The sequence below is a fragment of the Ostrinia nubilalis genome, chromosome 3, assembly GCF_963855985.1.
Source record: "Ostrinia nubilalis chromosome 3, ilOstNubi1.1, whole genome shotgun sequence".
Taxonomy (NCBI): Eukaryota; Metazoa; Arthropoda; class Insecta; order Lepidoptera; family Crambidae; genus Ostrinia; species Ostrinia nubilalis.
This window is the reverse complement of record NC_087090.1, coordinates 13,846,791-13,870,005: the sequence shown is the minus strand read 5'-3', so window position 1 is coordinate 13,870,005 and position 23,215 is coordinate 13,846,791. Positions and strand designations below refer to the sequence as shown.

Sequence of the window (23,215 nt, the reverse complement as noted above, 5' to 3'; positions counted from 1 at the left end):
AATTTCTTTTGACTAGTAAGATCGTCGTTCTGTCTCCTTCCTAAAGTTGCTGTGCCCTAACTGGGTCCACATTGTATAACTGCCTAAATTGTAAGACCTATAAATGTGAATGCTAATGTGGTTATGCAATAAAAGTATTGAGTATTGAGTATTGAGTAAAAAATAGGAGAGCGATCTTGAATTCATCAATTTATCGGCGATGAATCCAACCATTTGTGTTTGCAAAATGATTGAAAAGTCATTCTTGTAAACCTTTTTTAACCTACAACAAGACTAAACAATCATTTCATCAACTTCTTCATATACGAGGGCACCAATTTTAGAATTAAACAAAGTTAATGTTTGCTTGCTTACTGTGCTATGAGGTGAGAATTTTGTCCCAGCGAACATCAATTTCGAGTAGGAACTGTGATCTTGCCAACTGCCTGAAACGGGATGATCTGACTTTTAATTTTGGACTGTGCCGTGGACGCTGCGTTTTTTCCCCCGCAGCCCCGTTGTCGATCGACGCCGCGGCCCCAACACTAACTCGTCATTATGAATCGGCGCGGCGTGCACAGAGCGAGCATTCCGCGCGCGCCGCCCGCGTTATGCCCCGTAATTATAACAAAACGCAGCTCCGACTCGCAAATATGTCGTTGGAAACGGGCGACATGACATTCTCATCACCGAGCGCCCGCTTTTTCCAACTGCAACCTCGAAATATGCCCTGCGTCGAACCACTCCCACGACGCGCGCGATTATACCCCGGTACCTGATGACGGACTTTTTGCGGGGCCACGAGCGCTCGGAATTCTCGATATTCGTGTCCACTGAATAATTCAGCGGAGTTGCCAATCGATCAATAAAACCGATTGAATCAATCGATTCACACATGAAGGTTGTATGGCTTCCATAACGCGAGCGTTTTTGCCACGTAAAAATACTTGGAAGCCGTTCCGCTCAGTCAATCGAGAGCACGTGCTGGGCCCCGGGCGTCTCTTGAAAATGCTCCGCGACTTTTCTCGTATTGGATAATTGTAAGCAACATTGTAGGTACCCAACCGGACTCCATCTATAATCATGTAACCAGTTCTCGTAGGGACATAATTAATGCAATCGATGGTGGTTTTTACGCAACCTCATTGCCTGTTATGTACGCCATATATCACTAATATCTGTCACACTGTCAGGAGCCTGTCATTGTAATATGACACTTGATAACTTACTTGGAAAATTACTAATTGCATTACCAGTTGCCCATAAATGAAAATGTAATAAATAAATGATATTCATCTACGTTAATTAAATGCGCGTCCGCAATGGATATAGCGCTCTTGTTCCACTATGCGATATTTGCAATAGTCTTATACAGCATGTACAATGATTCGGATGTTGAAGTGGAAGAACTTTGTGATTTTAAAGAAGAATAGCCAAAAACATAGCTGCTGAGGTCAGGTTAATTCTACTAAGCAATTATTTAAATGCAGCAGATCGCACATCACCTGAGAAATCAATGTAATGTAAATAAAATCAAATAATCATAAAAATCCATAACTAATTCTTCATCAAATAAGCAAAGTCAATCGGACAGAGTTCATACTGTGGAAAACAACACACCAAATAAAAATGGGAGACACAGAGAAGACGGTATCCTTCGACCACGTAAACAAAGATATAGCCAAGATGGTTCATACATTTACTTGCATGTGGTATATCAACCATAAGAGTAGCAACAATGAAATCCTCCACACAGTTACATCCAAGGCAAAACAGAAACTCATCCTGTACACGCTGAGAAAGATAATATGTGACGATAATAAGTGAACTCGGGACATGACTTGCGTACAGAAGGCTCTCCAGGAAGAAATAGCTCATCTAGTTCAAAATCTATAAAACAGACGCTACTAACATTAATTTTAATGAGGCTTTCAATAAATAAATGGATTGATAACGTCTGATGTTCGGATTTGCTTTTTGTAGTGAGATATCGCTCCTTGATGTTTTATTGTAGTTGGTATAGCTATCTTTTGCTATTTTAAGACTTGAGTAGTTTTTTTTGTTTGTTTTGGTATTTAAAAGCAATACATAGAGTAGATTGTTATGAGACAATAAGCTTTAGCAGATCACTATATACTTGGTAATGACCTTAATCTTTAAGGTCTCAATTTTAGTTCCCTCGTTATTTATTTTATCGTAAGCTGTAATGGTAAAAACAAACAGGTTTTTCTAAAATACATTTCTCGAATAATCCTATAATTGCTTCTTCCTAAAATGATCCACTTATTTTGATAAATTAATACGAAATTCATTACCGTAGACCAGAAAAAACTTGCCTTTCAAACGGTGTCATTGATTACTGCAAAAAATCGTTTAAATTAATAAAGTAGGTGTGAAACGGCTAGTTGCCGTTCACCAAGAACCAATTATACATTAATCACTTGTAATAACAACATAAATTATGTTGATACGGGACAAGTGGAATACCTCACGAGACGTCAAATTGTGCCGATAAGACGAGCGGCGCAAGATCATCTACTGCAGCCCATATGTGAAATTGTTGGAAATTTTGCAATTTTAATTTTATTTATAACGAGGAGGTCCAATGTTGAAGAGGAAGCGGCATGCTAAACTTACAAATGGTGTCTAGAAGGATAATGATAGGTTTTTCTTTGGTATAATGGCAAATAGCTACGAGTAGAAAGGTATGAACTTTTTTTAACGGTAGTGTCATTTGGTACCTATTCGTAGTGCACAACATAGTTGTATTTTAGTTAACTCCTCTTCCAGTTAAACTAACTATTAAATGCCTACTGTTAGGAGTGGGTTCAACACCAATTAAGTAGGTTTCTAACAAATTCCATGAAAAGAAACCCAATTTGTGGTGGAATGAAGAAATGGATTTCAGGTTCTCATACATCTTGATTCCCTGACTTCCAGAAGTTAGCCGGCAGGGCTGTAAGAAAAGAACATATCGCCCATTTGCGACGACACTGTGACATCTCGACATATACGATTTTTTGTTTTACCGAAATTCTGAACCGCGATTTTGCGTTCTTTTATCTCCAAAAACAGGGTATTTGTTACTCCAAAAACAACAATACTATGAGAGAAAGAGACAAAATATTACGTTATAGCGCTGGCTCGTTCGACGATCTAGTTGGCTTCGACACTGTGACAGTTCAGTTCCCACCTGCGCTTTGAGATGTGAGGTGCTCTTCGTTTTTAAGAAAAACGTGACATCTCGAGGATACCGCGGTATTGATGACAAAGTTAAGTTTTTAAAATATTTTAATTTTATTCGACAATGTGGCACGTCATACTTATCACAGTGTTCTTCTAAAACAAAAAGCAAAGTAAAAGAGAAATTATTTATATGTCACGTTATTCTTGTAAGAAAATCGAAGTATCATCGGGACATCTTAACTAGTAACGTTGTAGATGATGAAAATTTTTCCTATATTGAAAATATGTTGTAGGTCATTTGTTGATGTTCTGTTATTGCAGAATACATGTTATTGAAATTGAATGGTATATCTACTTGTCACGTTGTATACGCTAAACAGTAATACTAAGCTCCAGATATCATTACAGATGGGGACTAGCAATGCAAAAAAGCAAAGATTAACATTTGTGGCGATGCACTGCCTGAAGGAATTCCACAACCTAATCCGACAACATGACTAACAGCGCTATGCGAGCGCTGTGAAAGTGTCTCTTTGAGCTACAATAACGTCGGAACTAATATGAGTAGATGTAGACTGATAAACATACATTCGTTTTGAAGAATAGTTCAAATACTAGAAATACAGTGCAAATAAAACATACTTATACGATTGTCTGTTTTTACAGACACAACAAGCAAAATATTTTATATTAACATACGATAGCCTTTGATCAGCTTAATCTGAGATGATAGCTAACAAAATTATCTATGTAGAAGTATGCTAGAATAGCAATGCGTTGGATGACCCCAGAAATTTATTTATTTATGTAATTATTCAATGTTACTTAGCTGTATTGGCTATGTTTTGCTTTCTGCAAAAAAAGTATTTTAATGTTTTAATATAATTACAGATAATCAGCAATTGATGGAATTTTATCGCTTCTTGCCCAAATATACTTTGGCGGGCGCAACATTGTTTTGTATAATAACATTGCAATAGGTATAACTATTTCAAAAAAACTACGCCAATAAAATGGCTACATTATTTATAAATAGTGGTTGTTATTTTTCACTATTAATACATTATTTAAATATCTTTTATAAATTTAATTGTAAATAAGTATAAAAAATTAAAACACCCTAAAAGGTACCAAAATGTAGCCGGAGACGGCGATCATGGCGTTGATAATTTTAGGATTAAATTGTCATAACTAGTCAGTTATAAAACATCTATTTACTAACCTAGTAGGTACCTACAATTTTTTCTTCGGCATACATACATACTTAGTACAGTTTCTCTTACTGTGTTTTTTTTTGTACCTAGTAGTTTAAGAGGTTTTACTTTTGAGAGTTTTTCGTTTATTTTGATAAGCATTAGTTTTTAGAATAAGAAAACTTAATGTGAGCTTAAATATTGTATGTATACAACTGTCTGTCTATTTAGATAATATTTTTATAAGTGCAATTTAACATGGCAAAGCGAAATATTCGCCTGTTCCAAAAATTACCTCATTTTTACTGATTGTAATGTTATTAAAATAAAATAAAAATTTTCAAGATCAACGTGTTATCTAAATAATGACTTATATAAATGTCTTCGAGCAGTGTGTGTTGCCAGTGTTGACATATGGATCCGAAACGTGGTCGCTTACTATGGGCCTCATAAGAAGGCTCAAGGTCACCCAAAGGGCGATGGAGCGGGCTATGCTCGGAGTTTCCCTGCGTGATCGAATCAGAAATGAGGAGATCCGTAGGAGAACCAAAGTAACCGACATAGCTCGCAGAATTGCTAAAATCAAGTGGCAGTGGGCGGGGCACATAGCTCGTAGAGACGATGGCCGTTGGGGCAGGAAAGTTCTCGAGTGGCGACCACGGGCTGGAAAACGTAGCGTGGGCAGGCCTCCTACTAGGTGGACCGACGATCTGGTAAGGGTCGCGGGAAGAGCCTGGATGCGGGCAGCGCAGGACCGTTCATTGTGGAAAACCTTGGGGGAGGCCTTTGTCCAGCAGTGGACGTCATTTGGCTGAAACGAACGACTTATATAAATATATTTTTTTACATCATCTTCAACGTGACAACTGAACTTACCATCTTCAAAATATTATTTTTTACTAGAACAACGTGATAAGTTGTCTCTTTTTTTTTCAATCGCTTTAATTTCATCAATTTAGACGCAAAGTTATGTCTTACTATAAATATTTAAATTCATTAATAGTTAATCTTTAAACGTTTCATACACAATTAGGTAATCCTAACCTTCTTTTAAGAGTTATGGTCATTCAAAAGTTAAAAAGTCGATTTCTGTAAAACTACTGTTTTTGATATATCACAGTGTCGTCGCAAATGGACGATATTCTATAGCGTTCCTTAGGGAGGTGGCAGACTAGCAGTGTATTTTAATTGATGGCTGAAATTATGATGAGGAGGATTATATTTGCAGTTTTTGGTTCAGTCTGTAAGTAGAGTTGTACCTCCCCGCTTATTCTCCCCATTTAACCCCCCAACAGAGCGGACGTTCCCGCTAGAAACTGATAAACTGAAACTCGCTCCCCGATACGGATCGCAGTCGCATTCGCGTTCGGACGCAGCTTTAAATTAACCGTTCACGCACTCCCGTTCAGGAATTTTAGATTTGAGATGGACGATCGGACACTTGTTGCTCATGTTGCTAATCAGCTGACTGTTGATCGCGATGTTTGGGAAATCAGTGAAAATAAACAATAATTAAACATAAACAGGATTTTACGTGCTCTGTAGCCTTTTAAAGTGGGGGTAGATATTCTTGAAAACCCTTGAAAAATGTCTTATTTGCATAGTCTTGTGTAAATAATTGATTAACTCTATGTTAGATATTGTTTTATAAGATTTTAAACTTTCGCGTTCCATTTCAATTAAAATAGTAAGACATGGATCTTAGCCGTGGTCAGAAGCAGACTGCAGCATCGCAGCCGAAACGTCAAGCCATGAGTACATAATGTAACTCATAATAAACGTCGCGTTAAGACCCGTGTCTTACTATTTTAATTAGATATTGTTGTCGAAGGATGTGCTATCGTGTATTTAGTTTAAGTATATTATTTTGAAATAATTTTCTCTGCTCTTTTTTGTGGAATTGTAAAAAGTTACATATTACTTTTAGATTCACTCTTTTGAGTATGAGCGTTGACTCTAGCACAAAACAGAAGACAATCTACATACTTTAGCTATAGGCCCACTCTATATTACAACTAAGTTTTATTAAGTTACTAAGGAATGCTGGAAATCCAGCGAGGTGGAAACCTAACACTGGTCAACTGGACAACAAGTATGTCTACATTCACGAGCGCTTGACCTATCTAATTCACAATTATGACAGATTTACGGTTTGCAAGACAAGTGTTGCATACCATCGCGTAACATCACCCCCATCTTAGAGGGAGGGGAAATATGCGCCGTCAAGTTTAGACAGTGCCAAGTATCGTGTGTCGAGCAACGCCGGGCCGTAAACATATGTCATATTGTCAGCTACGTGCGGCCAGGAGGACCTCGTAAAACGATCATAACCTACAGTTTAGTAAGTCCTTTACTTTGTACTTTATATAGAACCTATAGGTAGTAAAGGTACTTGTAGAATAGTGGTCTCTTACTGCATCTATGGTAGAATCAAGTGTTAGTCCAACGTTGCTACATGATTTCTAGTGCAAAAAAGCGCTGGAAGTTTACACAATTTTAGTGGAAAACATGTCATGAAAGTTACCTTTGATTTATCATCTGCTACGTTCTAGCAGTGGGAATCTGATTGTAACCGAGTTATTTAGAATTTAGCATCTTCAAAAAACGGAAAATTTTTCATTGCATTGACAAACATTCATTTGTTTTTCACCTGAAGATTACCCTTGCTTCTAGGTACAAAAAATATAATTTGCCTATCAAACCTCAACCAGCACGAGCAAAAAGACGTGAACTCTTTAAGCGGGGATCACTTAACGCAGCACAATACATCGAGCTGTCACCGCGACCGCATCGGAATTCCGGCGAGCGTTTTATCTCATCTGATTAATTCAGATATTTAGCACAATAAAGTGAGGGTAGGGCGACGGCGAGTGACAGCGGACGGCGGAGCAGCAATTGCGTCAGGAGTCAGTGTCACCGCGCACCCATTGTGCCCCCTGGCCGATATATGAGGGCCGCGAGATGCGGCCACGCAGCTGATTTATCGCGACGCAGCCCTGTCGACGCAGACAGGGATGCCAGGGCGGGTGGAGTTTACCCCAGTGTTAACTCTACTGAAGAACATAGGCTCTATAAGATGTTATCCGGATTTAACTATACTATCGTTATCGAAAAAATACGACCGGTTTCTGGTAGATTTTCAGGTAGTTATTTGACATAGAACCATAGAACGCTAAAGTTGAAGTTCAGCTGACAGACACGTTACTTTTAGGCTTTATCAGCAGTTGTGAAGCAGGCCCATATGGTAAGATAATTCTAAGCCTAAGATGTGTTCAGTTACACCAAGATTACATAGCACTTTGTCTTTATATAGTAGCAACGAGAGTCTCTATCATGATTAAGTGGCCAATTTGGGTGCTATTGAGTTGAATCGTCATACATGTTTTACCCCTAATTCAGGGTAAAAACCTGTAAGTCGGCAGCCCTAGTGCCGAATAAAGCGCATTCTCACGCTACCAACGCACGCGAGCGCCCGAGCTACCCGCATTTAAATGGAACGATCGTTTCTCATTCCTTTCCCCCAGATATTTTACGTCGGGTAATACGATACGACACTGTCCGGCTCTTTCTGCAGTTTCGCGTTCGTTTTTTCCCTTGGCCCGCTATTGTTCACTTGTCAATTTCTTAAGCTAATGCGAGCAAGCGTCTCATTATGCGGTGCGGTCCGCGACGCGCATTCGTGTTGTGACAGAAACCACCCACCGGAAGGGGCCGAGCGTCATTCAGTCGCGCACAAAACGCGAACTTTATTCAGCGACGTCCGATTGCTAATTTGAATGGATTGGACCCTTTTAATGGGAATAATTAGCCCTGTTAATGCGAACGGAATATCCGAGTGCACGCGAGCGCTACGGCCTCCTTTTGTTCTTCTAGTTAACGCCTAATTAGCGTAGGATGCACCGGCCGCTTGCGTCACATCCACGCATCGCTATTCTAGAAACTCCGCAGGCCTTTCGACTCGCTCATAATAAGGACGGAGATTTCGCAATCAGTCAACCAGTTAACAGTTACGCCGCCCGTGAACGTACATATTTCTCACGGTGACGAGAGGACATCGAGTGACTCCACAATAACCGACTTCCCTTATTTTCCCTCATTAAGCCGGCCGAAAGAAGTCTTTAACACAAAGTTATTTCGCTGTATTATAATTCTTGAAAACGTCGTATTTTGTGAAAAAAAGTTAAGTTAACGCGGTCGTTCCCAGCGCCTATTTTAGTGTGGGGCATTTCCGTTAATTTGGCAAGGGCTGCGCGAGCGGATTGTCGGGGCGTCGCGCGCGCCTGTCACGGTGACAGACAGACGGCCTGTTGTCCGCAAGAATGAGGGAAAAAAATGGAATAACCCAGAAGTCACATGAGAAAAGGACGTGTATACGTAATTGGTCCGCATCTGAGAGGGAAAGGGTATTGTCAAAAGACGCGATCTCGTGAGTTTACTGAAAACGTCGGTCGATATCTCCTCCATCAGGCGTGGTGTGCTTGAGACGTCGATTACTCGGGCTGATGTTTGACTTTCAAATGGCCGGGCTATTGTTTATTCCCGAGTTCCAACAAGCTGACATCGGCTATATGGAGCACTTATAAATATGTAGTCAGGCTTTATTTGGTGTTCCGCGATCGTTTGTCAGGCACGTTTGAGACTCTAATAAAATCGGGTAAGGTTGGTATTTTTGTGAGATATATTTTATTCATCCGATTACTCAATGTATTTTTCATTCATGTTAAAATTGCATTTAAATAATTAAAATTGCAATATTTTGTGATGCACTAAACACAGGTGTAATCAAACCAGATGATTCATAATTTGCATTTGTAAATAAACAATCGCCTTAAAAATAAAACACGACGTTTGGCGAATTGAAACTAAGGTTAATTTAGACACTCATTTAAAATCCGACTTTATTATGGAGCATAATTTATAACATAGTAGCCATTACCCGAGATAAGCTCTCCTTTTCAGATCGCATATCAAATGTTTTGGTCAAAATAAAACGAAAAACAAAGTTTTGTGTCTCAGAGGCTCACTTCACAGACTTATATTTGCAAGAAACAGAATCTATCATGTTGCTATAATAACATGTAAGTAAACCTCTTTCAGAACCCTTTACATGTTTTTAAAGCTTAATATTTCTCCACATACTCATAAAAATTACCATAACACTTAGCGATCACTGAATCTGACTTTAAATTTTCAATTAAACTCAAAACCGAATCGTCGAAACATCATTTATAAGTAAAACTTTATGTTAATCATTTAGTGTTGCGCCTAACCCAATAATCGATATCGACAAAGTTACGATCGTCGCCCGCGCCGCTGTGCGGGTATCGAGCAAAGAGTGAACAGATTAGATAATATTCGAATGCGCCCCGGATATTACACTATAATTAAGAACATTTACGTGGTGAGGGCGCCAAATTTATCGCTGAGTTTTTTGTCGATATGAAGCCATTCCTCGGTATTTATGTGGCGATCTCGGGGCATGTGTGAGGTCCGTTGGGTCCAGTAGTCGCGTTATCGTGTGGTAATCTTTATGGCCCCTGGGACCTCTCGCTGAGACCTGTCGACAGTTAATGGCCTACTGAGATTAGTATACGAGTAAGGTCTGACTCCCCAATATTTTGGGGGACCGTGTTTGTGGCTTTGTTTATAGCTTAATTAGGCTGTTTTGTCTTAAGTGGAAATCGGCTTCGGCGTCGAGTCTAGCCAGATAAGGTGTCGGGGTATTTACGATCTGATACTGTCGTGTTCGATTCAGTTTTTGTTTTGATCCAACTTTATGTTGCGTCGATATCCAAATTAATACCTCTAAGGAGCTTTTTATTTTTAACCTTTCACGTCAGACACGAACCAGGGCAGTGTTTATCAAGAGAATATAATTTACGACTGCAATATAAACACACGACGAGATAATATAACGGACTTTTGAAATGTCACGATTATGAGAGTAATTAAATTTTACTCCCTTTGAAATAACGTAAATATGCCTCTAAAGTAATTACTGTAGATACTAAGAGAAACAATTTAAACGCTCACCAATCATTGGATTGTACATTTCCGATAACAAAATTTAAATAAGAATGAAATCTTTTTTCATTGATAAAGATTTGACACCCAAAAAACAACGAACCGAAGAATGCACGGACTTACTAATGAAGGGGGCCAATTAACGATGATTATTTTTTCTCATGAGTATTGATATACAGGACGTTTTAAGTTAACAATATTCAATTTAACTGTAATAAAATATAAATGGGCAATAAAATGAATGCTAATATGAGTGTAGAGCTACTTAATCCGTTTTATTAAAACCGACATAAAACCGTGTATTTATCACTAATTGCTCTGTTGAAGTTTCTATTTTCAACCGCAGGCATCTATGTAATGTTTACATACACTGTTAATTACTTTTTTATTGCCACATATTAAGTAGACTTTTATGGATTGAGATGAATAAAAGTTGAATGCGTAAGAGCAGCCTGTATGCATTATTTTTTCTTGTCACCAAGTGATAAAGAATCCGGGACTAATTCAGCTCTGTAGGCCGTTGCGCCCGCGCCACCCATCGCTGTTCGCATCAATTTATAGGCTTTTAACCTAATTTGTTGTACCCCCGCGTCCCTCACCCCGCCCGGCCTTACCCGCCGCCCACGCAGCCCGATTTACTTTTTAAATAATTAATTTCGTATTGAACTGACTTCTGGCCTTATCTCTCCAGCCAGGATTTAGAAGCTCAAGAATTCATTAAGCTGATAACCCGATCACGTTTCGCTAAACAATCCTAAACGAAAAACAAAAACATCGAATTAAGCTATCATGACCAGCAATAAAATATTTAATTAATGTATTTTACATTAGTAAAATGGCTGTCGATATTCCAACAGAGTCGTAAAAATAAGCGTTGACATTTAATATCTGCGTAATTTATGTATTATAGGTACGTATGTTATAATCGCTGGATTTTTTTTTCGGTTATATGCGCCAAAAAGGTGTGGGCCCAGCTGGATAATTTATTGAAGAATGTCTAAAAGCCCGGGGTGGTGGCGTTTATAAATATTTTGTATGCGGACGAAATTTTGACAAATACCACTTAATTTACGCTAATGAGTCCCAAATGAATGCACGTCGACAACTAATGGTTGGGTCACTAGTGTTGTGTCTCGATCGATATAATTTAAATTATAGACGAGAATTTCAGTAACTTATTTACTATGAATGTAAAATTAATGTTATAAATAAATGTTTATAATTATATTATTTATTTATAATATTGCCAAAAAATAAACAACAGTTTGATTTAAAATTTTTTGCTATATCTAAATGCACTTTAATATAAAAACGTATCTACGCGAAATATTTTCGTTTATACACGATGAACTTTTTTTATTTTATCTTCATCATCAATCAGTACATTTGTGTGCATAAACTTTTGCCATTGCATTGCCATGCAACATGGCCTTTAATAGGTATATTAATTAGAACTTTTTTATATTACGAGGAATTATGTTCTATAAAATTATCGATAAACTGTGCATTAATATGGGGCATCACTAAACTGGCGCATTTAGATAAACGAGCGGTCGCATAAAAATCAACTCTTCTGGGCTAATCGAATTAGGTTCGATACGAATCAGCGCGATTTAACACGTTTTGCATTCTTTTGTCAGGAATAATAAGCGCAGGCGCAGGTAGCGGCCGGAGCCGAGTTGATGAACTTATCTATACTAATGTTGGTAGACTAGTAACAGCCCCGTGCTTTGCTTGCAGGGATATCGCCAACAAAGTACTCAATACTCAATGCTTTATTGCATTTCACAGTGTAGATATAAGGTCTTACAGAATATAATTAGATCACCATGAACCCTGTCACCATGAAGTAGGTTACTGTCTCTCAGGACATAACTGTGGTTTAGGAAATACTGTTAGGTATATCTATGCTGATTGCGGACATTAAACGAAATGAAAATACTTACTCAGTGGTTTCGTTTTCACCCTTTAACTACTGAAAAAAATCCTATAGGTAATTTTATCAGAGATAGCACAACTTTGGAAATCTATCTTTTAATGCAAAAATGAAATACTTATTGGACTTACACTGTTGGACAAAGGCAAGATAAGGATTTCCACGACCAGTCCTGCGCTTCCCGCATCCAGGCATTTCCCGCTACCAGATCGTCAGTCCCTCTAGTGGGAGACCTGCCTACACAACGATTTCCAGCTTGTGGTTACCATTCAAGAACTTTTCTACCCCAAAGTCAAAGGCAAAGCCTATTTCAACTTAAACCTTCGCAACAACAGGTGGATAAAAAAAACTAAGTTCATATAATTATCAATACCCAATCAATGTCTAAATAAAGCGCAGGTAGTCAGCCTCAAACCACAGTACGACATGTTATCTCTTGATAATAGTGTTTTATGGGGCTTGGCACATATAAATCCCAAAGGTCACGTTTTATAGCCGTAGGTATCCCAAGTCACACGTATGATTCATTCAAGTGAACGTACGAGCCAAAGAATGTAGCCACCTGTGAAATCCGTCGATAGCACAATATAAGCTTACTAACATAATGATGATGATGATAATAATGGTTTGTCCGAACGATTTCGGCCATGGCGACCACATCGACTCTTAACTATCTTGGCGGCGCTGGTGCGCCTGAAGATGACTTACGTAGCCGATCTTCGCGGAAAACCCCTTCGCACATTGAGGGCATCTGAGCACCCTGCCAACACAATACCTTAGTTATTAAGACAATACAATAATTACATACATCCCCGCTTCACAGTTTTCCTGAGATTGAAATAAAAAATGGTACATTTATTCAAGCACTGAAATGATGAACCAAAACTTTCATTGTGACCTACTGGAACTTATAAATCAGATGAAAAACGTTTTTTAGTTGTCGAAGTCAGAAAAGGCTTTAATTTACTTTAACTTTAACAAACTCCATACAAAACGCTCCGGTTATTGTTACAGTTTCGATTAAAGTAAGTTGGTGCACTTAACCTAAAAAACCTAGGTCAAATTAGCCTCGTAACAATAATAAACAGCTTCAGCTTTTGACTAGGGTCAAAATCTTTTCGCTGTAGGTATACTAAGTGAATATTGTCACGTAATTTCCACATCCTCATAGCCGATTCATCACTCAGCAGACTTTCCACACCTCATTGTATAGTTGGCACACATAATAAATGCGCAAAAGGTTACGTGTGATTCACCGGGTCAATGTGTGGCTGTATACTGCGGTTTTCGCGAATAAGTTGTAAAAGTCGTACGTATTGTAAGATATTATCCTGGTGCGACATTGAGTGATCAATTTAGGGGTAATAAAAGCGAGGTTTCATCATTGAATTTGATTGTATGTTTAAAAAATATTCTTTGCATTATTTTCTAAATATACCCGTACATGTCGTACAGACAGTAAAGACGATATACCTACCTGTAGGATGGTAGAAAATCAGAAGAATGGTTGTTGAAAATAAAATTAGGAAAAAAGGTTAAGGGTCCTACGTAGTGCTCTTGGAGTGCCTTTGGTGATTTATTTCACGAGGCTCGTGTTTTAGCAGAAGACTCGTATGTTCGTAGATAAAATGAAATACCAACCTCTCATGAGTATCTTCCTCATGCTGCGTCTCTGCGTGATGCAGTTCCACCGTCTATTCCTGAACTGGTGGGCGCACTCGGTGGCCCCCAAGGTGACCCCCCTGGTGATCTCCTTGACGAACCCGGTCTCGTTGCGGCAGATCCTAAGGACGCTAGGGGAAGATTGACTCATAGGCTTGCTCCTGGAGTCTTCTCTGGCAAATTTATGACGAGGGCGGTCTGTTCGTTTAAGCAAGGCGCAATAAGCACTCACCTCTCATGAGTATCTTCCTCATGCTGCGTCTCTGCGTGGTGCAGTTCCACCGTCTATATCTGAACTGGTGGGCGCACTCGGTGGCCCCCAAGGTGACCCCCTGGTGATCTCCTTGACGAGCCCGGTCTGGTTGCGGCAAATCCCGAATGAGCTAGAGGTCTTTTCGGAAGACATCGAATAGGAAATGTCAAAGACTGACCTCTCATGAGTATTTTCCTCATGCTGCGTCTCTGCGTGGTGCAGTTCCACCGTCTATTCCTGAACTGGTGGGCGCACTCGGTGGCCCCCAAGGTGACCCCCCTGGTGATCTCCTTGACGAGCCCGGTCTCGTTGCGGCAGATCTGCGCGAGGCGGCCGCGCGTGCGCCGATTCTTCTTGCACACCATGCGCGGGTCGAGGATCACAGCGCTTCCAGACGCCCTGGAACAAATTTATTAATAGATTAGTTCAGTTCGTTTCAGCCAAATGATGTCCACTACTGGACAAAGGCCTCCCCTAACGATTTCCATAACGACCGGTCCTGCGCTGCCCGCATCCAGGCTCTTCCCGCGCCTTTACCAGATCGTCGGTCAACCTAGTGGGAGGCCTTGCCACTAGGTTGACTACGTCTTCCGGTCCGTGATCGCTACTCTTATGGATTAGTACTATTATTTATCTACTACTGAAAATGGGTATGGTCAGGGCAGTATTAAAAGGTTGGAGTTTAGCAGCGTTTGTATGCTGTAATAATCGTATTGGTTTTGTTTTGTTTGGAAAAAGATAACTTTCGTTTTCTAATAAATTAGTGATACTTATAAATATAAATTGTGCAATAGGGGGAGGTCGTTTAGTAAATTGGAACTGTGTCTCTAAAAACGCTACATGTAGAGCCAAAGGAACGTAACGAACGATGTTGTCATTTTTTGTTTTAACGCCGTTCTAATTTTTTGAGTACTGTAACATTATTTTCACGCATATTCATCGTTTTATTATTAAATCTGTATTTGTATAGATATAAATACTAATTGTTACAAATAAGCGACAGTTCATTACCCAAATCGACTAGCATTGACTTTTAATTCAGACCAAGAAAGTCAATCTCCGCATCCCGTTACACTGCACCAATTATGATCAATTTCAAAATCGGAATGTTACCAAATCGCTGTCGTAAAATTCGACTCACTCACTACGAGTAGAGTTGTGCTATTAGTCGATGTATCGATTTATTGGCCGACACGGCGAGCGCCGACAGCCGATGCCCAGGACGCGGCGAGAGATCCACTGTTTACACTTTAAGAGTTCATTGTCAGAATGTAGTGCGAAGCTACTCGGAATAAATTTAGACGTGTCTGTAGACTATGTTCCGGGAACCGGGAATTGATAGAAGCTGATTGATTATTTTCCGTAGAACAGTTTGACGATGCAGATGCTACTCGTATTGCAGGAATTAGTGCGTTCCATCGATAATGACGTTGAACAGACGCGATTCGATTGTTCTGTTTATTCGATTGTGCAACCTCAGATCAACGAAAATACCGCTGTTTTTTCCTTGTCAAAATTGCTACATGAAAGTGTGGTAAGAAAACGCAATTACCCGAATATAATTTATTTCGCTCGGCCCATTAATAAGCTTACGCAATGAATTCACCGGTAATTATATGTTGACATTAAATGACTGACACGAAACGGATTAAAAATATCCGCACATGTGTACGTGTTCTAGGCGAAACATGTCGGTATGCACATAATTCATCAACAAATCGAACTTCACGGTACTACTAGTTAAAAAAAATAGACATGTGTGAATTATACTATAGTGTAGGAGGGTTCCGCACGTTCTCGTCTCACTGTTCGTTCAAGTTTTAAAATAGTGGTACATACTAGTATTTTTCGTACATTTTTCTAAAGAATGAAAAACACATTAATTGATATTTCAACATCTTCATCAAAACCCCTTTCATTTGATATCTCGTATGACTTAAATGTAAAACTTATTTCTCATTATTTACTGGACCTTTCAAAATTAGCCATCACAAAACCATTAATTTTACAAAGCATCTTTGTGTCATTTCATTGTTCATCGTAATAAATATTTCTTTCTTCTTCTTTCTTTCATTTCAAGAGTTATTTGTAACAACAAACTCTAGCTTCGGATGAAGTTCGACACACATAGTGTACCTAATCCTTTTCAAAATCTGTACGGAACCCTAAAAAGCGAGTACCCACAACAGTAAACGTCAAGACGCTCTAAATTACGGCCGCAATGTAGCTGTGAATTACAAGTTAACCGCACAAAATGATTTTATTAACCCCTCCATTCGTAAATGTTTACGCGCGGTTTCATAATACCGCGCCTTTCGCGCTGATTTGTTTACACGTTAGTGACGCAGTACTAAACATTTTTACAACTACCCGCTCATATTTTATGAATTAAGGGCCGATTACGTGGCGTGCTGACGGATAGAGAGAAACTAAAAAGATTTAGAGGTTCGTCGAATTTTGGTTTATAGTTTGGTATTATTCACCGCCTTCTCGTTTTATTTCAAACAACTGTCTTCTTCAATAATTTGTCTGGAAGAGATCGCTAGCAATAAGCCCACGTAAATTGTGTCAATCAAAATTTTGCAGTTTATGTTTTTTAAGTCATTATTAATTTTATCTGGTGTTAACCATACCTAGGAATAGCCAGGCATCTTTTTCATTTCTTGTTCTCAGTTATATTCCATGATTAGATAATTTACAAAGTAGTTTATGTTTGTAAACTTACCATGACTCAACATCAATCTGTCTATCTCTAACCCGTTAAAACATTCATTCATATGAATTTCAACACGCTGCCTTAAGAGATCATGATACATTTGAAAATAACAAAGTTGAGACCCTACATACTTATGTAGAGATGTGATAAGTTTCAGATATTTCGATAGATGTCACAATACATAAGATCGCAGACTTATTTAAAAGTGTTACAGAAGAACGGGAGATAAACGTTGCAATTATCGGCTAATAGGTACTCGTAGGTTCTTCATTTCAGACTATAAGAGAATAATTTTACTATAATTATTATTTATTTAAAAAAATCCACGTTTCAACCCTTCCTGAGTGAGCACACTTGTACTAGTTATCTAAACTTATCCATAAGTTTAGAGTGAAACTCATTTTATACCGATGGCGATGTTAAAACTTAGCAGCTGAAAATATACCTACTGAATTGCTCTGCAAAACTTGCCACAAAGTACCATTTCTTCGTAGAGTTCGAGCGACGAGAATGTCCGAGCGATCAAAGAATTTGGGATATCCAACGATTGACTCTATCCAGAGTCAAAGTATACTATCGATAAATCGTACTGCCAACCCGAGTCGATATTTCGATAGTATCGATATCAGATCGGTCATTACCTGCGCGCGCATTAGGCGAATCAATCCGCGCGAATGGCGTGTGAATGCGCGCGCGCTGACACCGCGACGACTCTCGTTTGCGCACTAGCATCGGGATTTACAATCGCATGTTTAATTTATGTGCGTTTAAAAAAAAGTACTATTTATATAGTGAAATATACAATTTAATAAGTACGAGTATCTTTGGTTTCAGTCTCTCCCAAGTTTCGATACCCGCTCTACCAAATATACAGGGTGTCCCGTAATGTAACGTCAAGCCGGAACTGGGTGTTGAGGCAAGTTATGCTGGTTATCAGAAAAATATAAAAAAAAATCTATGTGGCATTTTGTCAAAATAATAGGCATTTAAAAAAAATCTAAAAATTCTACTCCCGGTGACGGTCTTTTTACTCGTGTTGCCACAAATCTTCACTTTTTCCAAATTTTTTTTTGTTATGTAACCCTGAATGATGCTTCTCTAAATTGTTATCAAAATTACAAAACCAGCTGCTCCAACTTGGATGAAAAAAATACATTATTCCCAAGAAAAATATCAAAATAAAAATTTTGCCTAGTTTAAACTGACTGTACTGAAAAAAAATTGTACTACGCGAGTGTGGCAAGTGACGTCATAATTTGGCGCATTTAGTAAGGATTCCAAAATGGTATAACACTTTGTAAAATCTTGGTGTAATTGTCGACAATTTTTGTTTATTGGAAATAATCCCGTTTTTAACTTTATCTACCTTGGTTAAAAATATTATTCTAATGTGCCCAAAATTCAAGTTTCTGGCTTAAGTGAGGTGGGGAAGCCATTTTAAAAGGTATGAGCGGGACGGAGAGGGCCATCTTACCAAGCAGGGATGTTATGGATATCCGTAACCGTAACCGAAACTATCGGATATCCGAAATAAAAAAATATCCATAACCGTAACCGAAACTGATTCAAAAGTTACGGATAGTTTCGGATAAAGGCGGAGTCTAAGGGTACAATTCCAAACTGCAAAACTCTATGAAATCTGCAGAAAACTCTATGAAATCTGCAGTATACACGCCGCAGCTGCAATGCCGCGCTGCCGATTTCATAGTTTTGCAGTTTGCGGTCTGCGGCCCGTCTTGGAATTGTACCTTAAATCTTAATATTTGTTACCAACTTGTCTGGCATTCGCTGGCACCATCTAATATGCCAGCCTGTTTTACCTTTATCATACATAGGTGTCGTCTTAGTTAGTACATAAAGTAGCTATGTGGGTCACGCTCACGCAGCATCTTGCTATTTGTATTATACCTACATTTTTGAAATTCTAATAATTCCGTAACCGAAATTATCCGAAACTTTCGGATAATCTGAAATGATTTCATATCCGTGACCGTAACCGAAACCGGTATAATATTATTCTAATATCCGTAACCGTATCCATAACCAAAACTTAATATCCTTATTATCCTTATTATCCCTGTTACCAAGCACAAGTGCAGGCAGAGCAGGTAGTAAAGGCGCGCGCGCACGGGTGACTTTTGTCACAGTATGTCAACTACTAATTACTGTCATGGTGATAAAAGTTTCTGTGACTGACTGTACGGTAGTCAGTCACAGAAACTTGAATTTTGGGCACATTAGAACAATAATTTTTAACCAAGGTAGATAAAGTTAAAAACGAGACTATTTCCAAAAAACCAAAAATTGTCGACAATTACAGCAAACATTTACCAAGTGTTATACCATTTTGGAATCCTTACTAAATGCGCCAAATTATGACGTCATTTGCCACAATCGCGTAGTACATTTTTTTTTCAGTACAGTCAGTTTAAACTGGCCAAAATTTTTATTTTGAATTTTTTTTTGGGAATAATGTATTTTTTTCATCCAAGCTGGAGCAGCTGGTTTTGTAATTTTGATAACAATTTAGAGAAGCATTATTCAGGGTTACATAACAAAAAAAAAATTTGGAAAAAGTGAAGATTTGTGGCAACACGAGTAAAAAGACCGTCACCGGGAGTAGAATTTTTTGATTTTTTTTAAATGCCTATTATTTTGACAAAATGCCACATAGATTTTTTTTTATATTTTTCTGATAACCAGCATAACTTGCCTCAACACCCAGTTCCGGCTTGACGTTACATTACGGGACACCCTGTATATTTGGAGGCAGTGCCGGAAAATTTTATACGTTTCCTGACCTTGACACTTGGCAGGTTGGCATTGGCTTCGAAAATAGTGATTTTATGCCCAAAACTAACATCATCCATGCAGATTGTAAAGAAAACGAAACAGTTACTTCGTAAACTACTAACAGACATGCCCATTTTTGCACAAACACTGATGACCCACTTAGTGTATTTGCGTCTGCCGTCGAATTTAGGTATTTGTCAAACATCGCATTTAGAGACACAGTTACGACATACGTCATTGAACAGTTTCAGTTTATTTTGGCTTCAATTTAGGTGTTTCTTAGAGGCAGGGAGATTTTAGTTTAAGTTAAGAACATCGCCAGGTAACTTTGAATCTTATCTTGTAAACTTAAGGTTTAAATTTAAGTGGTTGATAATTAAATGGAAAATTGCCAAACCAGCGACAGTTGCTGTCTATCCAGACGTATAAATTAGCAGTGATAAGTTGTATGTCAATTAATTATTCTTCAAAGCACCATCTGGTGAGTGCGAGGAGGAAGCGCGGTAATGATGGAGCGACGTCGGTGGAAAAATTAATCTATTTGTCACTTGGATCGATTTACAAGTGAAATGTGGTTAGTTATATAGCCGATTAAAATGGAATGATTGTCGTTTTAGATTTCTACTAAGTTCAAGTGGTGGTAATAAATATTTTCACTTTTTTAATTAAAATACTTACTGCTTTAATGACAAGTTATTAAGAGGTTTTATACAATTTGTCATGACGATAAAATATTATCATTAAAATTATTTCTCGATAATATGTTTATTTTTAAGTCAAATAAAATATCATTATTTATAATGAATCCCTTGTGAAGCATAAAATTAAGACCTGATCATACGTCAGCTTCATAAATCTTCTTCAGGAGATCGATTTACAAAAAATAGAATGTCGATATCAATATAGGTACCTAGTCAAATGGTATCAGCGCGGCAGCGGTCTGAATATACTGTGCTACGTTTGTTCTTCTTCCGTAATCCATCTGAATGTCTTTACATTCGAGCAGCAAAGCCGTAAGAAAAGAAAAACAACTGAACAAAAAATAGTAGGTTTAGTGTCAAACCAAAAACAACCTCCCTCCCTCACAATAAGTACCTATATCAATAAATTTTCAATATAATAGGAGGAAGCATCCATGAGTATCCATGACCTACGTCACCGCACCGCCAGTTGGCACTCCTCTCGCGATTACTAGACCACGCAGTGATATTTGCCACAATACTATTGTCTGCTGGGTCGAGCGCACTAACTGACTGGCATTTGGCGAGACTGAAGATGTCATTAATTGTGTGATGATAGTGACAGTGTTGCGGTGAAGTAGGAACATGATTCGATGTTACAAACTGGAGAGCTTGGTTTTGTTATTTCATTTTTAGTAAGATAGAAAAGAACAAAGTAAAAATAGAGTTAGAAAACTAAATAATTTGAGCTAAATATAAATTAATATTAATGACAATGAAAATGTTACGGGAAACAGAAGGAAAATGTGGCAAAACGAGCGACCGCCCGCGACTTCCTACGCGTGGATCCCGTTTTACCCCCTTAGGGGTGGATTTTCGTAAAATCCTTTCTTAGCGGATGCTTGCGTCATAAGATCTACCTGCATGCCAAATTGCCCAGTGGTTTGGGCTGAGCGTTGATAGATCTGTCAGTTAGTCACCTTTGAGTTATAATATACGAGGGGAGGCTGAAAAGTTTTGAGCCTAGGGTATTAAAAATGCCGATAGAAAAGTGTAAAAAATATATTTTTCTATTTAATCTCCCTCTACTATAACGGACTTCTTACATTTGTGTAAAAGAGCTTTTAACCCACTGAAAAAAAATTCGCAATCTTTGCCTTCGAAATGAGCCTTTAACGCCGCCTTCCTTTCTTTGTCACTCAAAAATCTTCTTTCCTGGAGGTCTTTTTTCCAATTTGAGAATTAGACAAAATAGCTAGAGAATTGGACTAAACTGTGTGGTGGGTGATTAATTTCTTAAAATCCAGTTTTACCCGGGGTAAGCCATGCAACATGCGCGGTGTGCGCGGTTGAATTGTCTTGCAGTAACAGATTTCCTTTCGCCAGTTTGCCTCTTAATATTTCAACAACCACTTGACGCACTCCTATCAACAGTACAGCATAATAATCCCCGTTTATTGTAGTTTTTTTTAAGTAGGTAGTCAATGAATAAAATTCCTCAACAATCCCAAAAATAGTGGCTATGAGCTTAGGTGTCGATCGCTCCACTTTGAATTTCCGCGGCGGCGTTTACCCTTTTGAATCCGTTGCAGTGACTCTTATTTTGACTCTAGATCGTACTGCCGGATCTATTATTTATCAATAGTGATAATGTGAGAAAAAAAATTGTTAGGATTATGGTCAAAGATGTCCTAAAACTCCTGCGAAGTTGTGACTCGACGCTGGTTGTCGAGCGGCGAGAGCATTTTTGGCACCCATCGCGCGCACCCCTATTTCATGTGCAAATGAGTATGAAAAATATCGCCGTTACGTTCTTTGTTAATGCCTATGGTTTCAGCTATCTGTCACAACTTAATTCGCTGATCTCTAAAGCAAGATTTTTTAAGTTTTCATTATTTTATTCGTTAATGGCGAAATCTGGCCGCCCTGACTTGCGGTCATCTTTTAGAGACTCCCTGGCATGCTTGAACTATCGGATCCAATATTTCATGATGGCAAATGAAGGCCCAGACTCCCCATAAACTGTAGACATCTCTTCAAATGTTACCGTCAGCGTTTTGTTCCTCTTTTTGAGGAGTTTTATGACAACTGTGTACTTCGATTTCGTACATTGCGCGGATGACTGAGACATGATGATGTTTACTGATTAATTACTAAAAGCGTGATGACGCTAATGAAATGAAACTTTGTACATATACTAAGGAGGTTATTGGCTAATTAAATAAATTGAAAGCGAGTCAATAATAGCACTTGAAGATACTTAGGCTCAAAACTTTTCAGCCGCCCCTCGTACAGATTAAAAGTGTAAATTTTTAATGGAAAATTATCCTTACAGAAATTTTCCACAGCATCTGTAACCCCAAACTCTAAATATCACAGCCTTAACAGCCCTTTTGTGGCCTATTCACAACCGGAAGGGTGGCATTGAGTGGGGTGACAATGAATGACGTTGTTTGCGGACACCAGGCGAGGCGCTAACTCGCGACTTCGCCCGCTTAGCGACCACATGACGATGTAACTGTAAACATCTTAACATCACTTACTCTTGTTGTGCATGAAAATAAAACTTCAACCCTAAATTGTGAAAGGAAGGTCGAGTTTTCCGTGAATGAGATCATAGGGATGTCATTTAGGAAATAGAGTTGTCACAATTGTATCACGGCGTAGTGATGCATTATTCGATTGTTGTGTGGATTCGTTAAGTGGAAATAGGCCAGCAAATACTTCGATACACAAATATCCTACGTGATTATCCTACTTCCAGAGCTCACTTAATTTTTAAACGATTTTATT

General features: G+C 38.6%; 1 protein-coding gene across 1 annotated transcript in view; it reads right to left on the bottom strand.

The window, feature by feature from the left end:
• The window catches only part of LOC135088016 (protein Wnt-6), a 40,562-nt gene that overhangs the window by 5,441 nt on the left and 11,906 nt on the right, over positions 1-23,215 (bottom strand). The window contains exon 2 of the mRNA XM_063982899.1: positions 14,412-14,632. Coding sequence (XP_063838969.1) covers positions 14,412-14,632 — 221 coding nt within the window. The remainder of the gene's footprint in view (positions 1-14,411; positions 14,633-23,215) is intronic.